The sequence below is a fragment of the Diabrotica undecimpunctata genome, chromosome 2 (genome assembly GCF_040954645.1).
Source record: "Diabrotica undecimpunctata isolate CICGRU chromosome 2, icDiaUnde3, whole genome shotgun sequence".
In the NCBI taxonomy this organism is placed as follows: Eukaryota; Metazoa; Arthropoda; class Insecta; order Coleoptera; family Chrysomelidae; genus Diabrotica; species Diabrotica undecimpunctata.
The window spans coordinates 122,830,326-122,841,002 of NC_092804.1; the positions used below are offsets into that span (position 1 = coordinate 122,830,326).

Genomic DNA, 10,677 nt, shown 5'->3' on the forward strand with positions numbered 1-10,677 from the left:
GTTTTATGTTAAGTCTTGAGGGTTTATTGCTTCTATTTTGGATATGAACGATTTTTAATAATGTGATTTATAATGTGGTTTACACTACGAGATTCTTTAATTATGAGGTTACTTTTAAATTCTCAGTGTTTCTTTCTTTTTATCTATTAATAGATAGATATTGCCAAACTACGACTAATAAAAATTTCAAGATATTTTAATAGATGAAATTGACGACTAAATTGACTATTTTTGCATGTTTGCATTTTTTTGTACGTTTACTTTCTTCAGTAGATAGAAACAGAAGCTCTTTATTAATGCTTGGAGTTATATTTAGTTTACTAAATGCACAGTATAAACAATAAATTTTACTTAAATTTATTTTTACAAACTCACACAACCAGTTTATTAGTTATCAATATATTACTCCTAACAACACACCATGTATATCCGTGATTACACTGTTTCCTTTATTGGTTTGGCCAGTACCTGTTAGTTAAAATTAGTGATGTAACGAATATTCGCATTCGTATTCGCGAATATTCGCATATTTTTGTATATTCGCATTTGCATTCGCGAAATTTGTGCGAATGTTTTGCGAATATAAATTTCAGAAAAAAAAACAATTTGAAGATAATATTAGGTTAACACAATAAAAATCCATTCACTTTTATCAATTCAGATTATTAGCCCTCACTTTATAATAAAGTTTTAGATTCAGAATGATTTACACTTAATATCAATTAATTTCTCATTAGAAAACAAAAAATAAATGAAAATTCTTAAATCCGACAATTTGCAAATAAGCTCGTCTTTCAAGACAATAATCGTATCACCAATGTATTCAACGGATGAATCAAGATCATTAACAACTTTTTCTAGAGTGGCGATTAAGGAAATCACAGAAGAAATAGAAACATTGACCCCATTTAACTCTTTGGTTTGAGAAATCAGCACCGTTACTCCCTGCTGCAGTCTATATTGCAAGGTAAAGTCAAAGGTAAGCGAGGACCTGGTAGAAGGAGAATATCATGGCTGCGGAATTTAAGAACATGGTTTAAGAAAACCTCAACGGAGCTGTTTCGAGCCGCAGCGAGCAAGGTCATGATTGCCAATATGATTTCCAACATCCGAAACGGATAGGAACCAGAAGAAGAAGAACTCTTTGGTTACTTCTTCAAATTGTCCTAGTAAACCGATAAGTTTTTCAAGAATCATCCACTCTTCAGAAGCTAGTTGGGGAATTTTATTATTTGCCGATGCATAAATAAATAAAGACTCTTTGATTTGAAAAATACGCCCGAACATATAAAAAGGCCTATTTTATCAAGAAGCATATTTATTCTAAATGTAAAATAAGTCCATATTTTTAAAACATTTAAGTTGCATAGATTCGGATTCGCATTCGCGAAACAAATGACATTCGTTATATCACTAGTTAAAATGCATTGGAAGTAATTTTAACCACTCGTAATTATGACAGGAGATATACCTACTTGACGAATTTTACCAGAAATGCAAGTGAAACTGTGCTACAGATAGCCAATTCATAAATGCCAACATTGGATTGGTTCATTGGCCTCTTTTAATACGACCCCCCCCCTTCATAATGGCACGATTTTTTTTATTTGGAAATATGTGCCTCGACTGCTAGTGACCATTGACACGGATATAACAATTTACATTTTTTTTTAATTCAATTATATAGATTTGTGTTTTTTTAAAGTGAAATACATTTTTATAATTGCTGCTCTTTGAGATTAGAGTGTCTTTTAGGTTGTTACCAAGATTGTATATACTTCTGGGCGTTAGGTAGTGTTGACAGTCAAGAAGTACGTGTTTTACGAAAGTCGTGGTGTTGCAGTACTGGCACAAAATTTGATTGCTAGAATTTATTAGGTGTCCATGTGTAAGGCGTGTGTGTCCTATTCTTAATTTTCGAATAATCAATTTGTCCTTTTTTTTCATTGATGCTAGCTAGTGGTAGAAAATGTTTGGTTGGAGAACGCTTAACTTGGTATTGCTTCTTTTCCAATGATCATTCCAAAGGCACATTATTTTTTGTTTGGGTGTTCTTTTTAGATCTGATTATGTTTGAATCTTTAATGTTAAGTTTAGAGAAGAAGCTTGTTTTGCTACTAGACCGGCTTTTTCATTACCTGGGATACCAACGTATGATGGGACCCACAATATTGTTACTGTAATTCCATTAGTTTGAAGACGATTACAAACACTCTGGATTTATTGAACTATTGGGTAGATAGAATGTAAGTTTCTTATGAAGTGCATGGATGATAGAGAGTCAATTGCTAGTAGATTGCTATAGTTTTAATGTCGTTGGGTGGAGTTTTCGTAGCTTGTAGTATTCTGTATAGTTCAGCAGTATAAATACTGCAATTGCTAGAGAGTCGAAACAGGTTGATAGTAGTTGTAGTTGTTGGAACAGCACAGCCAACACCTTTTTAACTCTTAAATGCGTCTGAGTAAAGGATCTTATCGAAGTTGCATTGATGTTGTATTTCATAGAATCTTTGTTTAATAATGGAAGCTGATATTTCATTCTTATTATATTTGGATAATTCGATATTGAGATTCGGAAGTTTGCATATCTATGAAGGAGTTTGAAGGGCCCCTGAAAGGGGTGATGGACAACAGATTGATATTATCCAAATAAGGAATATACATATGTATAGTAGACGGTACCATTCAAGAATTATTAGTAATTGGTAATTGCCTATTATAGATAAGATTTCGTGTGGGGTTTGTGGCATTTGCTGAAATTCTAGCTAAAAACAGCAGGAGAAGTTGTTGTCGTCTTAGATGAAGCGAAAGTTCGAAACATTCTACGTAAATGCTTTCCAGCGGACTGAATCTGAATGCTCCTAGACAGAGTCGAACAGAAGTATTTTATATTTTATACCATGGTCAAATTTGGAGCGAATAAGAGCTCGGTATATTTTCAGTAGGGTCTCCTCATCGGCTCCCCAACTATAATGAGCTAGTGATTTAAGGAGATTCATTCTTTGTAGGCAGCTGCCCTTCAGTTCTCGAATTTGTGTTCTTTAGGAAAGTTCTTTATCGAAAATAATGCCGAGAAGTTTTATTTGGTCTACTACTTGGAGAAAATTTCCATAGAGAAATGGTTGGAGATTGCGTGTTTTGTCTTCTGGTAAAATTAATAACTTTGGACTTGGATGGGGAGAAGTTAAGGATTGACTGGCTCAGTTGTTAATCTTATTTACCGTGTTCTCTAGTAAAGTGTTTGTGGTGGATTTGACCTTTCCATGACAGAATAGTCGTCTGCATATATATTCCATATTGTACAGGATCATTTATGAAGGAATTTATATCGTTTTACTAAGGAGAAATAGTGTGCTACTTAGAACAGACCCTTGTGGGACACCTTTTTGGTTGTGTGATGTGAGGATGTTTTGCCGTTAGTAATTACTTGAAAGGATCGATATGTGAGAAAGTTTTTTATAAAAGAATATATATTACCAGGTAGCTTGTTCTGACTTAGTTTGATTAGTATCACAGAACTCGGTATAGAGTCACAAGCGCTATCGATGTCAAGGAGAAAGCAATTACTGAGTTTTTGTTGGGTAGCGCATGCGCAATTGTTGATTGAAGAAGTAGCAGATTGTCCATGGTGCATCGATTTGGTCTGAAGTCTGATTGAAATTGGTCGAGAATATTATTTTTTTTAAGGTACCAACGTAATCTTTTACTAACCATTTTTTCTAGAAGTTTACATTTCTGAGCTTTTTGTCCATTATTTTTGACCATACTTGAGTCGGGGAGGTATCTTTGGTAATAGAGCTAGTAAACTGATTCCAGGAATTTTGTTTGCTGTTTTTTATTATGCGTTTTGTTTTTGCTCTAAGCCTTTTGAAATCCATTAAGTCAGCTACAGCGCGATATTTTCAGAATCTATTTAAAGCTCTTTTGCATTCTTGAATTGATGTTTTACATGAATCATTCCACCAGTGAACGTGTTTTTTAGTTTGGTTAATTTTGTATTTGCAGATACACTACTTTGCGGAAGAAACTATGCAATGGTTGAGTTGATTTATGTCTTCGTGTATGTTATTTTGATATTTAAGTATATCTGTGCATCCTTTTACAGTTAGTATCAATAAGTTATGTCCTGCATTATTAAATGCCTTATGGCATTATTGCAACGATGGTTGGTTTTAACCAATCTGTTGGTGTTTTCGTTTACGTAACGATCTTCAGATAAAAGATCTAGTACACATGTTTGCAGATTTTGCATAGTTCTTTGTGACCCTGTACAATTATGTTGTGTGATATTTTTAAAAAGTGTTTTTCTAAAAGATTTTGTTATTTCTGTAAGTAACTATTAAGTGTAAATTTTTTATGGAAGTTGAAAGATTAATGTTTTGAAAGTAGCAGTTCAGATTTCTGAACACTTCTTAAGAATTTATGCATGTAATATACGCTCCATTATGGAAATATGTTATTTCGCGCACCTTAGAGAACTCATAGTTGGCGTTTACTGTACGTAATTTTTTAGGTGGTTAAAATCTCTCATTTTCTCTAATATATCAAATCCATAAGGAAAATGAAATTCATGTAGTTGGCTGTATACCATGAATCACAAAAGTTTTATTTAAAAATACTTTATAAAAGGTATATAATTAAAAAGATTCCTTTCGGGTTACATCTCAGAACGTTTTTGGACTAAAAGGTCCATCATCAGTGTATTATTAGGTATACATGAGTCCACTAAATATCTGGGTAAAACCCTTAGTTACAAAATTTGTTATGTGTTACTGTTTTGTGTAAAACTTAGAGGTCGCTGGTTAAATGAAATTAGAAATAATAATGAAGAAAAAATGCAATATTTTGACTGCAAATAAATTAGCGAAACTAGCTGGCTTTAACTCATTACTGTTATCTGTACAAAGAATATAGACTTACCTTTTGAAATATTGGTGTGTTAATCTTGGCAGGCAGTAGAATTGGTCGCTACGCGTTACGACGCTCGACCGAGGCACAAAAAGGGACGTCCCGTTACTCGATATGCTTACTGTACGCTGTCTCAATAGGAAGTATTTCGCATTTGTAAGGATAAAAATCTGCACCTACAACTTCTAAGAGGTGGTCAACGGTTGGTGAGACAAGTGCGTCCCATAAATCACTATATTGTATTTCACTTCTGAATGGCGACAATCCAACTCAATGGTCACAGTAATATGATACTTTACAGCGTTTTGTGTGTGTTGACGACACAAAAATAACAAAATATAAAGTGAAATTCCCTGAACTTAAAAACAGACTAAATGTGTTTAAGCCAGTTTAACAATGAGGTTTTACTTAATAACAGAAAACAATATATTTTAAAGCAACGTAGTTAGAATATACTATTAAATCAGATCATATTATAATACAGTAAAAGAAAACAAAGAAAAAATGTAAAATATGAAAATAAATATTAAATACTTTCCCAAACAGTTTCATTATTGACATTGTCTGAGGGTCAGCAACAACCTCCATTGGGAGTCTTAGGTCCTAGTCTGTTAAATACTTTAACAACACAACATCTTTTAAACAATAATGTACCACATAACAAATTTTGTAACTGTTTAAGGGTTTTTACCCAGATATTTTGTAGCTTGACTTATCTATATCTGGTAACAATGCACTGATGATGGGCTTTTTAGTCCGAAAGCGTTCTGTGATGTAGCCCGAAAGTCTTTTTAATCATATATAAAGGATTTTTAAATAAAATTTTTGTATTTAAAATTAAAAATAATTTAGGACTATAAATAATTTAGGACTAAAAAAAAGGAGAAAACCGAAACAATATAAAAGGAAACAGTGCAATTTTAGAAGTAATACCGGCACATTAAACTTGTTTTCAATTTTTCTAAACTATCCTTAGTCTATTTTTAATAAAATAACTACTACTTTAAACACATTTTGTTACTAGTCTGTAAGTTGAGTATAGCTTTTGCTTTTTTTTCTCAACAAACATAGTTGGTGACTATTATAAAAAAATATAATTAAAATTCTAGGATGAGGCAGCTGGTGTAGTAGAAGGTATCTTAGATTTTGGACGAGCGGGACTTCGAAAAGGTCTAAGACTCACTGGTCTACACGATAACATAGAACAAGCTAGAGCAAGTTTGAGCTTGTCACAATCCAGCAAAAATCCGCCAAAGAAGAAATTCAATAAGACTGTAAGATCTGAGTCTGCAGAAAGATCAGCCGTTGAAGAAGAATCGGTTTGGATAAATCCATTGCAGATGGAATCGCCAAATTTTGATGGGCAGATTTTGTTGGTAAGTTTATTAATATACTTTCTATTTTTATACATTATTGTTACATGTTATTATTTATTTACTTCAATTTTAATACCATGTTTAAGCTTGTGTGGTTTTGAAATTGCTGGAGAAGAAAAATGATGTTTTTATAAAATATTGTTTATTTTGAATTTTTTTAAACTCAACAGGATGAAAATTAAAAGATTATTTTTTCAATACCCGCAAATAAGAATGACTACAAAGATTATTTTTTTGCTTTTGCTCGTTATTCTTCTTCACTTCATCTATTTTCAAAATTCATTCTTAATAAATTTTAACTTTATGCCCAATATGTTTGTGTTTGGCATTTAATAATGTTGGTATTTTCTTTATTATATATTTCGATAAAATAATATATTTGTATATTTGTACCAGCTGACTCGGAGAACTTCGCACCGTCTTAGAATTAAATAATGTTTCATTATCAATATTAACAGGCACTAAAAAAAATACTTAAAAACATTCTGTACGAAAAAAAGTTTAATCAGTTTAATGCTTTCTGATGAACATTTTTCTTCTTTTTTTATGTGCGTAAATGTACAACGATGATGGTTTTCCGACTCGCGAAATCTCGACGTATGATTGTCCATGCGTGAAACATGGACACAGTTCAAGTTTATTCCGCAAACTTCCAACGATTGATGATCATTGCCTCAATGGCATTATTCATTAGCTTTTTCACAATCAGTCTCGTTCCATTACACAGTCGGGGTTGATTAATGTAACGCACTTAATTGTTGGAAAATTATTAATAAAAGTCTCGAATAGACCATAAGTTTGTAAAGTTGTTTTGTTTCATTCCGTGTACTTCAATCTTCAAAACTTAAAGCTCTGAGCTTATAGCTCAAGAGACCTTGTAACATCACGCATTAATAGCTATTTGTGTTCTCTCTTTCCTTTATACCTCTTAAATATAGCCGTTATCTCTGGTTTTGTAGTGTTTCTGCAGTTTTGATCACCTGCATACTCAAGTGCAACTCTTCTATAATAGTCCGGGATATGAAGGTTTTCTGCTCAGAATTCCGTTTATATGCATGGACTTGCTTGAAATTTTGACAGTAGGTAAAAAATAGCGCCATGATCAAAATCGACCCCATACCAATATGTGCTTTTTCTCTGGAGGTGGTTACTAACCAGTGGCGGCTCGTGGCCTTAGTATGCGGGTAGGCGACACGCGACACATATGTTTTAATATAATCTGCGGATCTAATTTCACTAATATCAAACAACCCCTAAAATCTTTCTGTTATCTGACCAATTTTGTCAACAAAACGGATTTTTAAAATTCACTGTAATTTTTCGGATATATCAGTAGTATCGTCCGCTAGTGTAGAAAAAAATTGAGCTTTAATAAATTCTCTTGAAATTTCATTTTTATGTACCTAATCAGCAAGACAATCTATTAAATCATTTTGTACGTATTGTTTTTGACAAACACGTGAACACCCCTTCTGTTTTTTTAATATAATCCTGGATTTCCTAATTGCGTTTAACAGCAAAATTAATAATTTCTTTAAAATTACACATATTGGACGAATTATGGCTCTCATCCCTACCGCGAAATGCTTGTTTTGCTAAAATAATCGTATCATCAATTTATATATGAAAATAAAATTCTATTTTTTTCTAACTTCTTCTTTATATAACTTATTCGATAAAGTAATATGTCCAGTTAAAGCACTGTCAATAGTTTGCGTATTTTTTTCTAACCGTTTTAAACCTAAACAATTGTTTAAATATTGTTCTTTCTAAGATAATTTTTTATTTTTGACACTAGCTGATAAATTTTTCAAATCTAAATATCCCTTACTCACCCATACATTTTGCTTCACATTTGAAAGCAGTGGATAAGGCCAACAAAAAACTGAATTTCTAAAATAACTACCGCATAAACATTTATGGTTTTCATATCATATTGTTTTAAACGATGTCGAAAATGGTCGATTATCCTTATCTGTGGATAAAATTTGTAAATTTGGCAAAGGAAGGCCTATTACAATAATTTCTAATCTTTCTTGATTTTGGCGCCTTGAAAAAATTGTTTCAATCAAACTGCAGATTAATATTTTAAAATATTCATAGCCCTAAGCTCGCCGGAGGCGACCGAATTCATCGCCTTTGAAAACGATGAAATCCCTGACTAGCCTTAAAGCCGTGCTCAAGCGTAAGACAGAGAGAAGCGCCTCTCAACTACTACGAGGAGCACAAAATAAATATTACTTCGGAGAGAATATAAAAAAAATAACTCTTTTATTTTAAATAGGTATTATTTCAAAATTTAGAAATCGCAATTTTAAAATACGTAATTTATAATAATAAATAATTTATTATTGTACATTTGAAGAGGTTAGGCGGCGCCTATATTGCCTACCCTGACGGGCCGCCCTTGTTACTAACCCAACTCGGCAGTGGAAAAAGTGTTTTTCGTTTTTAAGAAATTTTTGAAATTATTCGTAATTGAAACTTCACAAATTACACGTCAAAAAAGCATGTTTTTAAACTGTTTTTCGTAAATAACTCCAAAAATTTAAATTTGAATCGGGAAAATTGTTCGGATATAAAATGAAGAATAAAGAGATTCGTTTTTTATTGCCATTATCGTAATATTAACTGTTAATATAGTTAAAACATATGATGTTGAATAACCGGAAAACGGTAAGTTTTTCATGGAAAACTTCGGAGAACCTTTTTTAAAGATCTTTAAGAACCTAGATATGACCACTGGTAAAAATGATTTGTATGAAAATTAAGACATATCTAAAATAAAGTCCGCTTATATTTTTTCGACGCAGAAAATAACATACTCACCCCCGCCAAAACTACATTGGTTGAAATACTGAAATTGTCCAGGTCCTTTTCGATAACTTTGAAGTCTTTGGAATCTTCGCTCAAACTCGCCATGAAGACATTTCACGCTTTTCTCATAGCTCTTAAAATTGTCTTCCCTGTAATAGTTTTTAGCTTTGGAAAATGAGTAAGATCTTTCTTGCCTAGTTTTTTTAGAAAAGAAATTCAATTGCATTTTGAAAGTCCTCATATCATGGATTAATTGATTTCTTCCTTGGAGTTTAAGATTCAATTCATTGATGTGACTGAGAAGATCTGTAAACAATGCAAAGTCCGAAAGCCATAAAATATCTTTTAAATCTTCACACTCACCCAGTTCTTTTTCTTCCATGAAAGAAATTATTTCGTCTTAAAGATCCCAAACGTGATCAAAACCCGACCTGCACTTAGCCATCTTACTTTAGTTTAGTAAAGTATATCAGAATATTCGGTCTTCAATGAATCAAGAAACTCTAGAAATTGTCTATTATTAAGAGCTCGTGAATGAGTACTATTAAAAAGCTTAATAACCAAATCAGGCAAATATTTCATGTCTAGAGCAGATTCACACAGAGCTTCTTGATATATGGCACAATGAAAAATACTTCGATCTCAGGAAATAATTCATTAAGGTGCTATTACCGTGTAGAATGCTAAAAAATGGCAAATTTTCAACAATTTTTTTTATCTTATTTATTATATATGGCAATTGGACTTCTTTTATATTATTATACAACTTTTGAAGATTATAAAAAAAATTTCTTTTTTTTTCTATTGTTCGTGTATTAAGTTTAAAGGCGAAAAAAAATTTCTGTTCAAAAAATACTGCTCCATTGCAGTGAATTAATTTCTGAAACGGCAAATCTGAAACATAAAATTCGAGAAGGGTTTAAAAAAAAATGTGCCATTACGTGATAGTTTACCAGAAAAATTGAAAATTCTTAAAAAAAAAAACAAAATGGACATTTGAAAAAATTGTTAAAAAATTAGCCTTTTTTCAGTCACAAAAATTTTATTATTTTTTTGGTTAAATTGTGATAAACTATCATAGAGAAAAACAAAACAAACAAAATGCATTAAGGTTTTTTAAAATAGATATGGAGATTAAAGATTTTGAGAAAAACTACGTTTTTAAAACTGGCGCCCAGTTATCTCCGGATGTAGTCGGTCGATTTTAATAAACCTTGATGCATTTTGTTTGTTTTGATTTTCTCTGTGATAGTTTGCCATAATTTGATAAAAAAAATTATAAAATTTTTGTAATTGAAAAAATCGAAAAAAAATTTTTTGAATAGTTTATTCAAATCCCCGCCAAGTTGTTTTTTTAAGAATTTTCAATTTTTTTTGTAAAATATCACGCAAGGGTACTTCCTTTTTCCAGAGTTTAACTGTTCGCCATGGAGCAGTAATTTTTTAGACGAAACATTTTTGGGCTATCTCTAAAATACAGAAACGATGAAAAAAAAGCAAACAATTTTAGTAATCTTGTATAACAAAAGTTGTATAATAATGTAAAAAAAGTTTGATTACCATATATAATAGATAA

The 10,677-nt window shown here is 31.7% G+C and overlaps 1 protein-coding gene across 2 annotated transcripts in view; it reads left to right on the forward strand.

Moving 5' to 3' along the window:
* Nucleotides 1-10,677, forward strand: part of LOC140434835 (uncharacterized) — a 98,843-nt gene that overhangs the window by 24,141 nt on the left and 64,025 nt on the right. For both annotated transcript variants that reach the window (XM_072523400.1, XM_072523401.1), the window contains exon 6: nt 6,018-6,284. In XM_072523400.1, coding sequence (XP_072379501.1) covers nt 6,018-6,284 — 267 coding nt within the window. The remainder of the gene's footprint in view (nt 1-6,017; nt 6,285-10,677) is intronic.